The sequence below is a fragment of the Polyergus mexicanus genome, unplaced genomic scaffold, assembly GCF_030449975.1.
Source record: "Polyergus mexicanus isolate NDT 795.1 unplaced genomic scaffold, iyPolMexi1.0 SCAF_24, whole genome shotgun sequence".
Classification (NCBI taxonomy): domain Eukaryota; kingdom Metazoa; phylum Arthropoda; class Insecta; order Hymenoptera; family Formicidae; genus Polyergus; species Polyergus mexicanus.
In genome coordinates this window covers 1,744,922-1,765,245 of record NW_027223344.1, presented here as the reverse complement: position 1 = coordinate 1,765,245, position 20,324 = coordinate 1,744,922, and the positions used below count along the sequence as shown (strand labels likewise).

The following is a 20,324-nucleotide window of genomic DNA, read 5'->3' as shown; positions in this document are numbered from 1 at the left end:
TAGATTACAATCTAAACATTTGAGTCCACTATTTTGAATTTGATAATCTTGACATTGGATTCGTATTCAGCGATCTAAAAAACTCTTAAATTTAAATAATAATTGAAAGCTATGTGGTAAATCGTCAATGACCTACGTCATAGCTAATTTCTGCAATACACCCCATATTTAACCATGGATATCTTATTAACCATAACCGACACCAAAAATTCCTTTTGAGGATTGAAAGTCCTAACAACATACTTTATTTTGATTGTAATAAACCTTCTCCACGGCATGTCACATATTGTAGGCATAATATGACAAGGTTGGTGAAAATAATTCTTTTTTGCAATTGTAATTACAAATTTCTCAAAATTCTGACGTGATGGACCAGTTTCGAAATCGGATTCGTGTTCAGCGTCCAAAAATTTATAAAAAACGACTAGTCCCATTCCGGTGTTCGAAAAAAAGAAAATAAAAATCTCGAGAAATAAATATCTTTAAAATTATATGTTCGATAAGAGAAAACTATATATAAATGAAAGCAGTCTACAAAATTATTGCGATCTTACAGATTTAAAGAATTGAATAGGAAATATGGAATATATGTAGTTTTCGCTAGAGGATATAGTAAGTTACAGATATCGTCTCGTATGATTTAGGCTTAAATCTGGGGAAGAGTCTAAATAGAGGCGCAGAGTAAACTCGTACAAACGACCAATTGCAACCTATGAATAGTTCGTTCAGAATCTGCCATCGTATGTCGTACAACGCACATCATGCCACCGCTATATAGACCTGACAATTCGTTAATCGTTTTATGCCGGACGCGTCAGACGCGTTAAACGCTCGTTCAACTGACCGCGACTTAATCCCATCATGCATCAATTTTCACACTTATTTACGTTTGAATCTCGATAATATCAGCTTTACCGTTAAAGATTTGAAGATCTTAGCTTAATTTCATCTTTCATTTCAATGCCTTGCAATAATTTTGATAAATTATATGTCATTAACGAATTATGAATGTTTAAGAATTTCAATTCGTTTATTAAGTTTAGAAATTTTCGCTATTCTTATTTCAATAAAAAGTAGATCTTTAGGTTGAATTATATATACATACCATATAATAAGCTTCACAGTTTTCTAATAAACGTATTTTTTTTTTTTTTTTTTAAATTTTATTATCCGAATTTCTGACACGGAATTCACAGATCATATTAAACATTATTTTTGCGTAAAAATGAGAAACGAAATCACGTATTCCCATTTTCGTAATTTCCATCAATTGCTGCGCAAGGCATAAAGATGAATACGATGTTTGGACATCCGTTTCATTTATATTCAGTGTTTTCACGTTACCATCAAATATTCGCATTCGGTTAAATTCAATATTTGTTATATGCGATAAACGCAAAAATTATTGATGTTTTGTTCTTTATAGTAAATCAACGAATCGAATGTTTCATTAGTTCCGAGTTAGTTATGGCATATTTTTCAAATTTTAACAGCAAAAAATCAGCATTCGTTCCATCGTTCGTTCACTTTTATACTTAACTTTTAAAAAGTTCGCGCGTTTCGTTCATATCTGACTCAATTTGATAAATGGGAAATCAGACTTGAAGTGGCCATTGCGCCACTTTGAGGATCGCGCGTTATTTATTTACAATAATGTCGCGGATATCTGTATACAAAGTCAGCGAATGTTCGGCATTCCGTCGTACGTGAATCAGTGACGTCGAGCATTAACGAGCACGATTGCGGAAACCGACTCGGCTGTTTTGTGACTTTCGCCGATAGGATCACCGATCTATCAAGTGTCTCTTTCGAAGAAGCAAAGATAATTTTAGCGATGCTACGGGTTTTTAAATATTTAACGCAATAGATGCAAATTATTCACGGTACCGAAGAAAAACACGTCGAAATTTTATAATATTGTATTTTGTTGATTCTGAGTCAGAGGCAGGATCAATTCCCTGTTCGTTTTTTTTAATTTCGTTTAAGTTCGTGTACAATTCTCGTGTGCTATACAAAAAGAAATTTAATTTATTAGGTGTACAACTTTGCTTCCGCCGTTTTTTTCCCGAAATTCGAGGCTTTATTGTAAAAAACTGGTTATACATTTATGATTCAAAGTATTGTCCACTTCCAATGATCGTGCCAATTCTTTTTGACTTTGACTCGAGTCTTCATTAAGTAATGCCTCCAATTCTGCATCTTCGAAAACCTTCTCTCTTCCATCGCTATGCCGGTCTTCGACGTGAAAATCACCGTTCTTGAAGCGTCGAAACCACTCACGACACGTTCTTTCACTAATAGCGGCTTCACCATAAGTATTTGAGAGCATTCGATGAGCCTCAGCCGCAGATTTCTTCATATTGAAGCAGAAAATTAAAACCTCCCGCAAATGACGAGAATTTGGCTCGTAAACTGACATTTTCAATCGAGAATAACTTTATGATGCAGACACAAATCGACCAATATTTCTATGGGGTTATGTTGACAGATGCCCAAGTTTATCGCATGACGTCTATGATCTATTTATTTCGACCACTACTTACCGGCTAAAGCCATCTATAGGAAAACGGCGGAAGCAAAGTTGTACACCTAATAACTAATGGAATATGATTTTTAGAATAGACAATGTTATATTGTCATACTCATTCGATGCAAATCTCTGGATCAGAATAATTTTAATTGTTTATTAATAGTATTAAAATGTTTATTTTATAGTGTTTATTTTAATAGCATATCATTTGTTGATACGTCATCAGGTTGCCCTATGCCAGATATGCCGAATGCATCGTCCAATTAGCGTCAGTTCAGCGCGATATTTTGCAATGAGTCAAATCAATGGCGTACAGTACGTCTCTTGTAAAGTATCTGAATCAATTTATTCTCTAGTTGAAATATTTTATATAAAGAATTTCACACGCGACATACTTATTAAATATTTACCGAATGATGTAGATATCAAATATTTATACAATATAACGATGATGCAAATATGTGTTTTCGAAAAATTTCAGTAATTTCTAAAAAAAATTTATTAACGCACTACTATTTTCTCTCTCCTCGATAATTAAATATTTTTCTCTAAAGTATTCGAGAATAATCATCAAATTAACGATTATTCTTATTGTGTCTATTCAATTTAGTATTTTGCATAGATAATATTAAAATCATCTAGATAAAGATAAGATAAGGCATATAAAATTTTATCTTAGATAAAATAAAGATAATTTATTTCAAATTTATCTAGATAACAGATGAAATTATAACGCATTTCATCTAGATGATATTAAGATAAAATTGCTTTAAAAAAATAATTAAGAAAAAATGTAACGACTAAAATAATATATATTTACCTATAGGCTTTTTCATTAAATACGTTTCCATCTTCCCCTATGATATTTTCAATAGAGAAATTGCACAAAATCGAAAAAATCACATTCGGCAGTGAAAATAATAGAAAATAGATAGTATAACGCAACACTTTAAGTCTATTCTTTATAGTTTCATATTGAATACAGCGCTTAGTGATTCTTTAATATGATTTTACCTTTAGTTCTCTGTTGAATCTAAATATAAGAACCAAACATATTAAAGAATCATAAAGCGCTTATTATGGGCTGAGTTCTGCTGAATGCAGCCATTATCTTAGATAATTTAAGACAGATAACGCATTTTTCCATCTAAGATAAAGATGTAGATAATACATCCTATTATTATCTAGATAAAGATGAGATAATACAATTGCTTCATCTACATGATTATCTAGATAACAGCAAATACTGATTCGATTACATCAGAAGTATCTCGCTGCGGAAGCGAAGTTGGGAAACACTGGTATATCGCGTAGCGGGTCTACGGCGACCGAGCGCGAGCGCGCGTCGCTTGCACCGGATGAACTCTCCAACCGTGCATTGGCTGCTGCCCTTCTTCCTTCCCCTCCGCCCCCCTCCGTCAAACTATACGAATCGTACTTGAGCAGCACGCGTGTTGGTCGTACGGTGCTGCCATCGGCGAGGAAGCGGGAGATTCCCGCGACACGCAAGTGAGTCACGCGCGCGCGATCCGCCGTTGCTGCTGCGCACGTCGTCTGACGAAGAAGCGGCATTCCCTTCCTCATCTCACCCGCGCGCTACCTTCGTCTGACGGAGCGCCTCTCCCATCTCTCTCTCCCCCCCCCCTCCCACACCTCGTGCCCCTTCCATCGGCCTTCGCGCGGTCACACAGACGCACACGATCTCGGATGTGTTCGCGCGCGCGCACGCGCGCGCTCGGGGATTCCGTTCGACACAGTCCCCCACCACTGAGCATCGAAAGAGACTCGACACGAATCCACGCTCCACGCCGCTCCCGGTTCGCGCTGCCGGTGAACGGGTGATTGGGTCACGCACCCCGTCTACGTATCCTAGGACGTTCACGGCCGCGTATCCACGGAATTCCCCTCCCTCCCCCTTTCTGCTTTCCGAAGAAGGGTGACTCTCTCTCTCTCTCTCTCTCTCTCTGAAATTGAACCGACAAAATATGAACGAATATTTTTTTTTCTATAAATATACTTTAGTCTTTAGTTTTTTCTCATTTCATTTTCTATTTCTCTGATTTTACTTCGTACTCTTTTACACGCTTGTTAAAAATCTCGCGTAACGTGTAATATATCGTGAAACTTTGTTTAAACTTTCATTCGACTGCGCATTTCTTGCAAGCGAACAAAAGTGAAATTGCGAGATTTTTAGTACATTTACCACACCATCCTACATCATTATATCATTTAACGCGTGCTCTATCTTGATCTTTACAATTTCATAGATATGATGAAGATCTAATAATTTGATATTAAAGAATAGCGCAATAAATAAATACATATTCTCTAGATTAATCGATCAGCTTGATAATTGAGTCAAGTCTTGCTATGTCAGGCGTGTAAACAATATGTGACTTCGTATTTACCTTCCGATTCGTTTAATTCTACTATTGACGAACGCGCTGTTATCTCCAATAGCTGTTTTCGTATCTATGACGCACTAATCTAATAGCGAATTCTTCGTATTTAATCATCTCATTACAGATACTACGATATATCTCTATGAATTTGCAAATTTACCAAATGTCGTCAATCGATCAACGCATAGCATTTAACATGTGTCGCAAAACTTTTAATGGGTGCTTATCAAATAGATAAAGTAATTCTTTCGATTTTCTTTTATCCGCGAAAACGGATCGTGCGAGAAACAAAAGCGTTTGTTGAAGTTAGAAGAAACGGGACGATCTTCGCTATATCAAATCAAAATTGCTTTAATCGCGTCACGATCGACGTAAAAATGCACATGATGCGTTATACATATTATAACAGTAACCATGATTTTAATTCCATCATCGATTTAGAACGCAAGTAAAAATACTTGGTTATACAAATGCAATCACATCCGCGAGTACCGTTTATTAATCATTATCAAGATCGAAAAAAGAATATATTTTATATGTAATGATAAAAATACTTTTTGTCGGAGATCGGATTAATTTCATAATAAATACAATATATGTGTGATAGTTTGTATTAAATTCAATTTTAGATATAGAAGAATACACGCTGCCTTTGATAGCCATATTATATCATCGTTTACGTGGTATGTATGCAACGTAGATAATGAAATTATACTATTCGTGTGGTGCAATGAAAGAGCCAAGTTTGAGAAATCAAATTGTGAGATTAAGAACCTAAAGATATCTAAAGTTTGACAAGAACGGCGAGTGTTCTACAATCCTTTTAAGCTTATTACAAGACCGTAACGGGTTTATGGTATCGTCGAGCGAACGTAATGAAGTTCGGTGGATTTACGATGGGGATGCACGAGCAGTTAAAGTAAATTTAGATAGCGAATAAAGTAAATTCCATTGTAAATTCTCATGCGACCGTTGCCCCCCCTTTCGCAAGATATTTCAATCCGCGAATATGTGCGCCACGAAATCCGAATTTTTCATTTAATCTCGTAATTTTATTTTTTAAATAAAATTAAAAAAAGGCCGATATTACTTTGACAGCAAATTCAATTATACATCCAGCAAGTAATTTAGTATATACACAATTTTGCATTTAAATAATTTATATATTACGTATATCAAAAATAAGAAATATAAATAAAGTTATTTTGAAGATAATCTATCATTAAAAAATGTTTTTTTTTTTTTTTATTTGGAAGCAACGCTTATCGCGAATATTTGCAAGTTTGTATGTTACTTGACGTAAACTTTTTTTATTTTGCGCAGAGAGTAGATTAATTGCATTGCAATTTTTTCCAATTTGCGTTATTAATATTGCAATAAAAACCAAACAAACAGATCAAATCGATTACGAAAAAGCCGTTTTACAAAAGGATATTAGCCGACGATATTCGTTTGATCTTCACTCCACGTGTGATGCGCGTTGTACATCCCGATGATACAACTCGAGATAAAATTTCTTTGACAAATCGCGCATAGCGAGGAAATGAGAAAATTTCACGCGAGCAATCAGTAGAGATCCGTTTAATATTTCCATATTTTCGTGCATAAAACAAATCGGTAAACGAGTGAATTCTTTTTACATTCAAACGATTATTATACTACAAAATATTCATAAAAAGAATATTAATATTATATTAATATTAATTATACATATACTGAGATATATTACTGATATTCTTATAATTATAAATATTTACTAGAAAGAAATAAAAAAAGAAAGAGAGAGAGAGAGAGAGAGAGAGAGATTTACTATCGTATAGTCTTTTGTTATAAGAGTTACTATGTCACTCTATGTTACAAAGAGTTACTATACACATAATTATTATTATTCACGTAATTATTTTCCACGTCTCGATGCATTTAATAAAAAATGCAAAGCCATAAAAAGTGAAACACTATAAAAATAAAAAGTAAAACACTAATAAATAACACTATAAAGAAGTTTTCTCTCTCACAATACTAATTATTGACACTTTGATATATGACAGATTGAAGTTATGTGTAATGTTTATTCCCACCATTATCACTTCGAGATGTCCTCAGTAAGTTACTAAAGTTCCCCATACAGATGTTCAGAACGAATCTTATTGGTGAATCATCTTGCTTCTTAGATACAGTCGGCAGCCAATGAGAGGACGCGTAGACGAGACCATATTGTTTTTTCACTTTTTATTCACAACATAAATAACGATAATTATACGCTTTAAATCTTCCTTGGTTAATAAGAAGCTTTTGAACAAAAGATGATATCAAACTATGTAGTCGTTATCGAGAACTAAGAGGACAACCGATCCGAGTTCGGTGAAACGCATACTCCCTCCGTTTTTGGCCAATCTGCGGTTGGTAGCAGTCGGAAGTAAAAATTATGTAAAAGAAGAATATGAAAAAATTTTAAATTTCTTGACCGCACGAATTTCGTCATACTTTTACTAACATTTTTTATTATAACATAGTATTACCGTCATATATATTGTTTAAATAGTTTAGCTCAATACGAAGTTTTCTCGAAGAATATGTTAATAATGCTACTTTAGAAAATAACATACTTTACGTGCATTTGTTGAACGTTTCAAAGCGTAACAGAGATGTTAACAGAATATAAATCCTTTTCATTTTCGTTTCTCTTTTCTTTAACTTGTTCCGTAGACTTCTCTCATCTTCGCTATTGTTTACACACAAAACAAGTGCCAAGTTCATCGCGTGTTTATACTTGTTTCAAAGAAATATTAAGTATTATAACGGCTACTTATTCTCCAGTCACATCTCATTCTTTTCTATTTTCGTAAGAAATTTATAAACACAGAGTAGAATTGTTTTTCTCTCTGTTCTTTTGCAAATTAAAAAGAAAGAATATCATTTCGATGTAAAAAGTAATAATTTAAATATGTATGTATTTCGAAGCTTTATTATTTATCGTTTTAATGCAAATATTTCTTCAAAACTGGAATAATTTTTAAAAAAGGTTTACACATTTGTGAGTAACTATTTTTCTATAGAAATATACCCGTACTAGTCCGAATCGGACTTACAATTCCGGTAGAGAATCCCTACCACGAATAGATGACAAATCAAGAGAAATTCCGACTCGTAGCCTGGCCGATTCCGGCTTTATACGGCTTGGCGGAGCCGGCCGTGTCGCTTCATCGTCGTGTCACCATCGCTATAGACATAGCGCACGTTATACTCTCCCGCTCGCTCTCCGTATCTTCTTGGCGTAGCATGAAAATAGCCCAGCGTACTTGGAATATCGCGTGGCCTACGCGCTAAGCATGCTAAAACGGCGTCGTAATCGACCAACAGACGCGCATATATGCATACGTGCAGGCGTGTAAGTGAGAGAGTACGAGCGATTACACAAATGCATGTAGCTAACGATGCTTCGCTACCAGAAAAAACCGATAACTATACTGTATTCGAATATTATAATTTTTATTTTTAATATATATATATATATTAAAAATCAAAATCAAAAAGTTATTGCTTAATATAATTGCTTGAATATAAATATATTAATATATAATAATAAATATTTGATGATTGTAAAGAGAAATACCCAAATCATTGAACAGTTTATTTTTGAAAAGGGATACGTAACTGTATAGAATTTATTTATCTCTATCTTACAATTTTATTTATTAGAGTGACACTCTCAGAAAATATCATGAAATTTTTTTATATCTTATTTTTAATATTAATATAATCATATTCAAATAAGATATTTCACACCAAGCGTCAAAAAGAAAAAAAAATTCATGTGTCTTTCTAATAAGAATGTCATTCTAATAAATAAAATTGTAAGATAGAGATAAATTATTTAGTTGTTAATTATTTAATTGTTTAATCTGAATATTTCTCTTTATAATCATAAAATATTTATTGTATATTTATATTCAGGCAATTCTATTAAGCAATAACTCCTTGATTTTTAATTCATATTTTTAGATTTACACTTAAATAAATAAAAAATATGGATATATGTAAAATCTGAATATAGGGAATCTCTTTACAAGAATTATTTAGAATAGAAAGACAAAAAGAAGTAAAGAGAGAAAAAGAGAAAAGAGTATTTTAATTGTCCATTCCATCTTAAAAATTCCTTTTCCGCCATCAAATCTTTCCCTTCGCATCATATGTGATTTTATTTTCGAACTGCTTCGGCGCAATCTCTACTCACTCTGCAACTTGTATCTATCTTTCGAAGTTCATATGTACTTATTTGACCAGAGAGAGAGTCAGCCAACGATATTACAGAGGAGGGAGAAAGGAGAAATACGCGGTTAATTATAACTCATAAGTTATTTACGATTTTAATAACCGTATTAATTCTGTTATTTTTTTTCAATTAAAATCTTTCATTGAGTGAAACTTTACCAACTTTGTCAAAGAATCTGTAGCTTAAGAATATAACAAACGTGTAAAACACAAGTAATTACATATAGATATGCAGAGAGAGATAGAGAGAGAAGAAGAACGCGCGTTAATTATAATATACAGGGTGTCCCAGATCATTTGGGACAATACTTGTAGATAGAGCGAACCAAACTAAGTCGAAAAATCCTGTATCATTTTTTTTATAACGCTTAATAAAGGAGTTATTATTGAGTAAAGTCTGGCCAATCAACGCCGATCTTTAGCCGGGCGCACGTTGGTGCGCCTGATAGTATGCGGCAGCGCACACTTCACGGCGCGCGACTCACCGACTCACTCACGTGCGTCTAGCTAAAGATTGGCGCTGATTGACCAGACTTTACTCAATAATAACTCCTTTATTAAGCATTATAAAAAAAAAAATGAAAAATGACTTTTCGACTCAGTTTGGCTGCTCTATATCTGCACACGAGTATTGTCCCAAATGATCATGTACATATATATGTTTTGAGATTATACAATTTACATTAGACAATTACTTTGGAGATAATAATAATAATAATGAATTTATAAACAGAAAGAAATAAAAGTAAGAAAAATTATAAAGTAGAACATTATACTTATATGAACATTTAAAGTACTATTAAAGTGCTATATTATTAAGATTTTTTTTTTTTTTTTTTTTTTTTTAAGTAAAGATCTCGTTTTTATATAAATTGGGCAAAAATATATCTCATATGTACGTTTAGTGAGTTAAAAATAAAACGTGGCCGCAAGCTTGTGTAAATAATAGCCAAGATTATATTAGACTTTCAAGGATAGAATCTCGTTAGTCAGCGATGATAATGTCAAACGATTGCTCTGTCATTTTATCTGTCTCTTTTTATTGGAAAGCTAAGCACGATAAAAACGTTCTTCGTGTAAAAGCATTGTGTACATTTACATGTATGTTATACGCGACATTTACAATCGAAGGCCAAAATTACTATCGCGTATGCGATGCTCGCACGCGGTCCGTTTTGTAAAAAGACGGAAGAGCGGGGGGAGGGGAGAGGGGGGGGGGGGGTGAAGGCAGGAATTTCGAACAGGGGCGCCAGCGACGATGACACGGAGGACTCGGCATAAATCGCAGCATCCCTCGTAAATTTTTACAACGCCGTTCACAATGTACAAACCTGGTCAGAGAAGAATTCAACCTCTCCTCGCCCCCATTTCTTTCTTCATTTTTTCTTTCTTTCTTTTTCTCTCCCTCTTTCTTTTTCATTCTCATTCTCACTTAGCTTTCCAAGTATCACGAAAACACGTTGGTGTCAAGACGCTGAGATCGCAAGGAAAGAAGGGAGCGACCGAAAAAGGAGAACGAAGTGGCAAGCATTGATACAGAGAGAGAGAGAGAGAGAGAGAGAGAGAGAGAGAGAGGAACGGAGTGGCAAACTTGAACGGAGAGACGGGATCGGAGTGCGCAAGAGAGCAGGAGATAAAGAGAGAGAAAGAAAGATTAAAAAAAGAGAAAGAGAGACAGAAGCACACTGTTGTCGCATCATATCTCGCGATACGGGGTCAGAGGAAAAGAGGGACAAACATACCGCGAGTAGAGTGGCAGCGGCGGGGCACTGGGAGGAAGAGCGGAGGGCTGGTAACGGAGGCTGCGGAAAAGGCGAGGGGACAAGGGGAGAGGGAGGGAGGCAAAGCGGGAACCGCGGAGAGACTCATGGTTCACCTGTCGTCATGGCAACGCCGCTTCGCCGCTCACTTGTTACTCCATCGGCATAGCTCGGCCCTCGGCGGCGGTCCTCTCGCAGCCTCCGTAGGAATACGAACGCGAGTCACGATCCATCGCGTGGGACAGAGAGCGAGACGACGCCTCTTCACTCCGGGGGCGAGCGTTCCGCGCTTGGCGGCGCGATCTCTCCTGCCTGCGTTCGAGTATCGCGGCGAATTCTCTCCTTTTCTGACGGCAGGGGCGAAAAAATTTAAGTCGCGCGAGAGGCACGATATATACCTTCTCTTGCGTCTGCACCACTACAATATGCACTGTAGAGATTATCACACATACAGAACGCACACTTCACGAGATGTATATATTACGTGTATACCTGTGTATATACAGATTTATATATAATCTCGTCCTCTCTCGAACCCCGTTGTTCCCTCGTTTACCCGCGAAGAAACGTAGTATTTAAACGTATCACAGAAACGCGAAGGCGCGGAGAAGAAGGGAACAACATTCACCCTCTCCTTCCTTCGATTCGTTTTACTCGCTTGTCCTCCCGCCACGTACTTAAGCCGAAGTCACTCTTCTATTTTAAGCTCCACACTTGCCTCGTATCCTCTATCTCTCCCTCCTCCTGCTACCGCGAACCAGTCGTATGTACGGAGAGATATTCACACACTCACCCACATACGAATCCGCGCGCAAGATCGCTCGCGAGTTGTCGCGCTACACACGGGAAGAGAGAAAGAGAGAGAGAGAGAGAGCGCCAGCGACTTCTCCTCTTCTCATTATCCACTTACTAGGTACGAGCGCGACAATCTGTTTGCTATGCAAATCACGTCTGACCGGTGCTGACACGTAGACCGGCGGCGGCGACAACGAAGGCGAGTGATCGACAGCTCCGGATCGACTCCGTGTCGACAGCGAGTATCTCTCGCTAATGCACTCGGCCGCGCGCGGTTAGTCATTGCCCGATTGCCCGTCGAGTCCGTCGACGAGCGACATACGTAAAAAAGTGTAATCGGCCACCGCGCAGCGCAATTCCACAGGATCTCCTTACCCCCACCGTAAGCACGACACGAGCAAACTGCACACCGTCACACCGCGACTACCGCGTGGTCTCCACCACTACCATTATACACCGCGATTATCATCGTCGGCGATCGCGGTAACTCCGAGCGTTGCGTCGTGTCGCGTCGATGCGTAAACGCACCGCGGCGAGAAACTCCGACCGCGAATTCCCTCGGCAGCGACCTCACTCGTCCGGTGACGTCATTGGCGCCTAAACGCCAAGTCGTCGCGAGCAGCGACGGGGTTCCCCGCGCGTCTCGTCTACCCCGAGTGAGATCGGTAGCGGGTTCTCCGGTCGATGTATCGCATCTATCGCATGTATTGAAGTTTATTCGATCGACGATATAACGCGTTGACGTTTCATCGGTTTGCCAACCAATACTATCGACGATCGACGATAGCTTCTTTCAATCACCTTGTGCCTTGTGACGTTTGACAAGGAAACGTTGTTTTCTGTTCGTTTCCGTGCAACGATGATCGCTAGAAATTCTTCCTTGCCTAACTCGCTCTACTCATTGATTCATTAATTGGTGGAGGAGATACGTTGACTCGATCCAGGTTCCAATATTTCTCATTGATCTTTCGCGCTGGTTGACACTTCCGGCATATCTTGCATCGAGTGTAACATTCGCGAGAATCCTCCCGCTTCACAATTTCTTCGGTATACCGATTTCTTTTTAGTAAAATAGTCGACCGCACCGCGTTTTTCAATTTTACGACTTTCCTTCGTGAAACGACGGACATCCGAAGTTCACGCTTTCCTCGCTTCCGATCGCGATCGATCGAGATTCCCTTCGCGAAATCTCGCGATCACGCGCCTTTCGCACTTTCCACACTCACATCGCTTCCCTAGATCGTGCTCGATATCCGAGCGCGAGACTTCCTCGCTTCTTTCCCTTTCCGATTTCAGGTCACTATCGGCGCGTGTCGTCTTCGCTCGAGATCTCTCGCTCTAGAGTTAAAGAATCCACGCGCGCACGATTTTTCACGCGACGATCGCCCTTCTTTTTTAATGGTTCTTCCTTTGCCTTTCCACGCGGGTTTCTCCACTCACGCGCGTCGTTATCAACAAGTGATTCCCCACAAACGCGAGACAGTCGACGCACCATACGATCCACGGTGTCGCGTTGCGGTGTCGCACGCCGCACGACGCTACGCACCTCCTCACGGCGTTGTTATTGTTGCGTAACTGGCGGGTCCCGTGTAGCTGGCTGGCTCTCCGGCCGTGCCACGAGACAGAGCGTATGGAGTACTGGCGTGGAGAGGGGAGGGGAGGGGAGGGGAGGATCGGTGAGGGCCGAGGAGCGGGGTAGCCCCGTGGGTGAGCCAGTGGGCGAATACGCAATGAGAGAGGGAGAGAGAGAGAGAGAGGAGTACGCGTGCGAGCGGTGCGCCGTCTGGTGTAGCTGGCGACAGTCTACTGCCTTCCGAGAACACCACGAGGCGATTCCGTGTATCGAACGCGCACCGAGGACCGAGAGACGTCGACGATGGCAATGAGAGAGGAGAGGGGAGATCGGCGCGCGATCCTGGTAGGGAGAGCGTGAGGGACGAAGGGACGACGGGGCGAGCAACATGAGAAAGCCCGAGCGACCCCGAAAGCGAGAGGGAGAGAGAAGGAAGATGAAGTAGAGTGAGAGAAACGGAACGGGAGAACTCATCGTCAAACACGAGGCTCTCCTCAGGGACGCAGATATGTCCGCGCATTCTCTTACGTTGCGTGCATCTCAGAGAGAGAGAGAGAGAGAGAGAGAGAAGGGGGGGAGAGAGAATCGGCTCGCTACACGTCATATTGAAAGACGATAATGAGGGTCTTAACCGTGGCCTTGCTATCGCCGACATCGCGCGTAAAATGGAAAATCTGCCGCGAAATTACGGTCGACGTGAGCGCTGAGACCCTGAGACTTACGTCAGGTTTACGTTGTGTTTCTTTCTTCTTTCTTCTTTGTTGTCGTCCATCGCGGTCGACACACGGTCGAAGACGATCGGGCCGAGCGCTTGAATGACCAATAACAACCCTCTGTAACGCGCGAGTCGTTAATCGAAATCGATCTTATTCCTTCGAATACTCGGTTAGTCAAGAGTGTATTTCGTTAAATTAGCGTTACACTGCTCTGTGAGGAACGAAAATAAATCAATCGAGCGTTATTTTTGAGAGAATGCTCTTTTCTTTCTGATTAATTTACGACTCTCCAGGTGCCTTCACCCAGGAACTTCGCCGTGTAACATTACATTGTAAAATGTCTTCCCATCTCCTCTTCTCGAAACTCCATTCAAACGTCGAGATTAGCGATCGCGGTCGATTTCCAATCATTGCAAGATCCTCCACTCCGTGGCTAGCAATCAACGTCGGCGGATTAGAACAAGAGAGAGAGAGAGAGAGAGAGAGCTTTTTAGAGATATTCAACTGTTTGGCGAGGACATCCAAACAAAACACTATAAATAAAAATAGAAGAGAGAGGTCTTTCCTCTTTTTATACCCGCCGGCCCTTCAAAACGAGAAAAACAGGGATCTTGGACAATTATCTGTCTTATCTATTCCGGATCGCCAACAGTCAAGAACGCAGACAGAGTATCTTTTCTTCCCGTCTCTTCGCCGTCGTCTCGATTATGTTTCATCATTCCCGCTTAAAGACTTTTACCGGGAAGAGATCCCACTGTTATCTCTGCCAGATACTTGTAATTTTCTCACACGTCTGCCAATCCCGGAAGGATGGTTCACCTTCAGAGAATTGACCTCGGATATTTTCTAAATTTTTGTTCGTAGAAAAATGTACTGAATGAAAAAAAAAATTAATATAATTTTTGAGAATGACTTTCTTCTATAAGAACTTCTCTCTTTGTATTTTAGTTCTCTATTTTTTCAATACTCCACAGGGAATTTTCTAACAATAAGTCTTTAAAAGACTTTGCGTTGTAAATAGTTCTAGAAATATATAAGACTTTTTATGTGGTCACTGTTTGAAGAGAAACTTTCGTTTATTCACAAATAATGTATCCTTTATTTATGACATGTTGCCTGATTTTCGTCAGAAAAAAATTGCATAAAATACACTGTTAAATTTAGAATTAAATACTCTAGCTTGTAATTGTAAAGTATAACACTTGCCCGTATCTATACGGTTATCGGTTCTGCTCCGTCTCAGTGCCTCTAACGGTATTTATAATAATACGGTAGTCGTAAAATTATATTCGGTAGCATACTATCCGGCGATATTTGTGAATTTTCGTTCCATCTTCGTTGCAATTAACGGTTAATATGTTACACTCAAGATCATTCAAGGACAATCGCACGGATAATTAACGATTTTATTGCACGGAGCACGAAAGAGCCTTCGTCACTCATTGCGAACGTTGGTCGATCGTATCTCGAAACATCGTCGTTCTCATGCACACGCACAATTCCGATCGTGGGCGATCAACTACGTAATATCGTGTCTGCAACAAGTTACTTTCATTAATTGGACACACATAGCAAGAAGACAGCAAGTATCAATATAAAATTAACCAGTGTCCGCTTCCACGGTTCAGATAGCATAATATATATTTACGATTAATGATAAGGCACAAATTGAATTATGAAAGAACTGTACATGTATTATTTAAGAAAAAATTATAATCGCCGTTTTTTAATAAAGTTCTCTTATTACACACGTATACAGGGTTTTGTGTATTTCTAACGTATTTATTTTGGAAAAATAGCACAAACGAGATTTTGCGAATATTCAGGCAAAGGTAAAAAGCGGATCGAACGAAATTTTGTCGAAAGTGAGCTTGACCCGATTGCATTTTGTGGCTCGTTTCCATCGATCCCGCGATGGGCCGCGTCACGGAATGGGCGTGACAAGTTAACGTAATGCCGGATATGCAATACAAATACGATCTGTACGAATTTATCGAGCCGTTATCGGAGCGTCGATCGGCCCGGCCGGTCTTTAGGGTGCAGCGGATTGCACCGATGCAAACGTCCCTTTCGAGCGCGGCCGGCCGACGTGATTATTATTGAGCGACAACAAAGGCGCTCTAATTGGCACTGGGAGCGCAACGCGTGCTCGTTCAGGAGGAGGAGGAGGAAGAGGTTGTTATCGCCAGCTCGGTAATTAAGGCGAAAGAATACAAATTGCGGCGGTTGTGAGCGCTATTAAACGCGAGTTCGGCGCTCACGGATTGGCTCGTTTCGGCGAAACATTCCGATTTCTCGCCAGCGCGTTTTCCCGAAAGCCTTTTAATGAGCTTCATTCATGATATCGCCGATCTCATGATACGCGCATAACAGTCGAAGCATTTGTCTGCCTGAGTTCGATAGTTTGGAAGCTGGTTGGCGATGCAATATTTATTATTAGGAATAGAGACAGAATAAAATTAAAATAGGAATGAATAAAATGAAATTGAAAAAGTCCAACGGAATGCAATATTCTTTTCGACCTTTCTATTTGCTACATGTTTTTCTAATACACGTAATACTATAACACGAGAGACGCGGATGATCATCTAATTTATTCACATATAAAAAATAGATGTAGTATAGATTTTATTTATATAAAATAATAACTAGATCAGATTATATATGAAATGCATGTATACGTTATAAGATAAATTCAAGAAAGATTTTTTTGTAAACAAAATTTTTAATTCCTTTCTTTCTCAGATTTTTGCATGCAGTTAGTCAGTAGCGTTCGTTCTCTCGCTCACTCACTTACTCGTCTGCCTGCACTCGCAATCAATTTGTTATCGATTTGCATCTCGAGATATTCTTAAATTAAAATTTTATTTGAAATTACTTTAAGAAGGATCTTTTATTCCGTGAAAAAAAGCCATTCCAATCATTTATAACACACAAACCATTGATATCTCGATTATTACTTTCTATTTGGTAAATATACTTATTTTTCGAAAAATCTTGCGGATAACTTTTGGCTATGTGAAGGATAGAAAATTTTGAATTTGAAATCGTATCGAGTCACTTGGGGTGTATCGTGGTATAGGCAATACGATGTAGTAAGAGAGAAGAAAGATCCCTGATCGTTGTGACTGTCGGTCGCCGACGACGTACGCAAGCCATTAGAAGTCTACAATGGCAAGCAAAGAAGCCGTCTCAGGCAGCAGGCGAGCGAGCGAGAACGGACGGAGCGAATGAACGAACCAGCCAACAACCAGTCTGGCTGTAAGAAAGTCCAGGCCTGTTCTCTGGCTGTCGGAGTTCCGTAGGAACCGGACTGTTGTTCGCCCGAGACGACGGGATTATTCCACGAACTGCCCCACCGCCACGCTTCGCCCTTCCTGCTCTCCTTTGCCGTTAGCGTGCCGTACGTTTCTCTCTTTTTTGTTCCTCCTAAAATACTTCCGTCCTGCTCTTTCTTTCTTCACGCTGCTCAACGTAAAATACTCCACGGGAGTACGAGGACACACTAATACAATCATACAATCTGTTTCGTCATGTGGTTATCACGTACACGCAACCGTCACGAGAATGGTCGGTCGGTTGTACCTTTTCTATGCCTAGTATCGTAAGAGAAAATAAGAGAGAGAAGAGGGGAAAGGGAAAGAGCGAGAAAGTAAGAGAGAGAGAGAGAGAGAGAGATAGAAAGAAGATAGATGCCTCCATATAGGATATACATTTTTCATTATTATTTTATAAAACATATATACAATATATATAAGTCTTTTATTAATAATAATATTAATAATAATAATAAATTAATAATATTAATATATACAGGGTGTCCTAGACCACCCCTACATCCCTTTTCTTTCAGAAACTAAGCATTTTAGGGAAAAACGTTTTAAACAAAAATTGTATGGTTTTGAGGGGAACATAAGATGGTGTCATTGGTTTGACCTTGGATGGCATCGTTAAGGTCAAGTCAAGGACACCTTTAATTTTTTAAACGGAAGCCCCTATTTTTTATTGCACATTCTTATAGCTTATGTCGAGAGCTTTCCAAAACACTATAATAAAGTATTTTTTCATTAAGTACTTTTTGAGTTGTTTTGTATTTTAATCTGACATATATTTTGATATAAAAAATTAAATATCTTGTAAAATATTTAGTTTTCGATAATCTTACCGTAATACTTTTATGTACAGAATAATGAGACAAATCAAGTAGTATAAAAAATAATTGTCTTTAAAAAAATTATTTACAATGTATTTTTTTATCGAAAACTAAATATTTTACAAGATATTTAATTTTTTATATCAAAATATGTCAGATTAAAATACAAAACAACTCGAAATAAGCTACAAGAATATGTAATGAAAAATAGGGCGTTCCATTTAAGAAATTAAAGGTGTCCTTGACTTGACCTTAACGATGCCATCCAAGGTCAAACCAATGACACCATCTTATGTTCCCCTCAAAACCATACAATTTTTGTTGAAAACGTTTTTCTCTAAAATGCTTAGTTTTTGAAAGAAAAGGGGTGTACGGTTGGTTTAGGACACCCTGTATATTTGAATATATTTGCAGAATCTTGATTAACTCTTATTTTCTTCTAGGACTGCCATTCGTGTTTCTTGTATTTTAATTTTACTATTCCTGTTTATTAACAAAGTTGAAAAATTTGTGTTAAAATTAATAAATAGATATCACATGTCCCAAACGACCCACACAAATTTTTGTGTTAATTTAATATAATATGGATATGTTAAATGGTTACATTAGTATTATATTAATATTTTAACACAAAATAAATGCAAATCTCAAAATAATTTGCGATAAATTGTGTGTAAAAAATCAATATAGTTTTAATGATAGAGTTAACTTGGAAAGATATTATTGACGATTTATAGTCACTGTCATTCTTATTGTAGAATAAAAACAATCTTTTTTTTAGCAGTAAATTTTAACAGATAAATTCTGTCACTAATAATACGGAACATATCACTTGTGTAAAATTAAAAAAAAGATGCATATTATGTTATTTTTACATTTCTTTTCAATTGTTTTAATAATTGAATACTTGAATTCAATTAACACAACAAGAATATGTTAAATTAATACACGAATGTATTAAATATTTAACACAAAAATTCGAACTGGCATGCTTTTTAACAAGAAAACACAAATATTCCAACTGTGGACGTATCCGTCAAACTTTCCGCTTTTGTTCTGTTGAAAGTTCTCGCGATGACTTTTTGCAATGTTTGCGGATTGCGTGCAAGAAATGCACAGCACCGAATAAAACTCGTCTACATTGCGTAAACGCGTCACCGGTGCGTCATGGCATTTTAGTGCACGAAAGCGTCGAAGAACGTCGCAACGAAAAGACAGATCATATTTCGTATAAACTTCACTTCCGTCGTTAAAAAAATCGAGATATAAGGAGAACGAGAAGAGTAAAATGCAGGCATATAAGAGCGCAAGAAAAATATCGAAAATGGGTGATTGGATCGTAAATTGAATGCGGGGATGTTTTTGTTTATCCGGTGATCGATCTTCCTTGTTATTAAGAACATGTGTCATCAAGACATTGACAAAAATATGAAAATTTCGTACATTGTTCTACTATTGTTCTCGGTATCTGTGCAAAACTTGAGCACAATTCTCTTAACGATTTGAGAATTATTTAGATTTAAAGTTAGTATTAATTCTTATGGAAAATCGCGTATTATGGAGCACTTATTGACAAATTTGACAAGGAAAAAGATATTGCCAACAAAATAAAAATTTTCACATATATTAAGAAAACTCTAATCAAGTGACGCGGTAGCGTCGCAACGTCAAGTAAATATTTGTGTAAAACTTCATTTACATGCACTTAGATCTACTTATTTAACAATTATAATACTAAAAGTTGTAGAAAATTATTATGTTTCTCTCTCTTTCTTTCTGCAAATCACTCGTTTTTATTTTATTTCTTGCAGTTGATTTCAGGAGATATTCACGATCAAAAGTTTTTGTCAGAAATTGGGAAAAATATTAATTACAACTATTTTCTTTTACGAAGACGTTAAAAACCATATTATTTCGTGATATTTTAATTCCTTTTATGATCCGAATTTATTTATTTGATTTTTCAAATAATATAAACGTTAGAAATATGTTCTTTTTTTAATTTTAACATTTTTTTGCTATTATCGTACAGTCAAAATCACATCTTTAAAAACCATCCTCTTTCCATACTCTTTCTTCTATATAAATCACTCTAAATGTCTTCAAATTAAAATTCTGCGTAT

At 37.7% G+C, this 20,324-nt stretch overlaps 1 protein-coding gene across 4 annotated transcripts in view; it reads right to left on the bottom strand.

Moving 5' to 3' along the window:
* The window catches only part of Shn (schnurri), a 194,162-nt gene that overhangs the window by 20,391 nt on the left and 153,447 nt on the right, over positions 1–20,324 (bottom strand). The window contains exon 1 of one of the 4 annotated variants that reach the window (XM_070313526.1): positions 10,536–13,553. The exons of 1 other annotated variant lie outside the window; for it this stretch is intronic. Coding sequence is in view for 2 of the 3 variants with exons in the window: in XM_070313524.1 (XP_070169625.1) it covers positions 11,081–11,090 (10 nt within the window). In the remaining variant the exon portion in view is untranslated. Of the gene's footprint in view, positions 1–10,535; positions 13,554–20,324 lie in introns of those variants that run through there. 2 more of the 4 variants (XM_070313524.1, XM_070313525.1) reach the window with 2 other exon arrangements.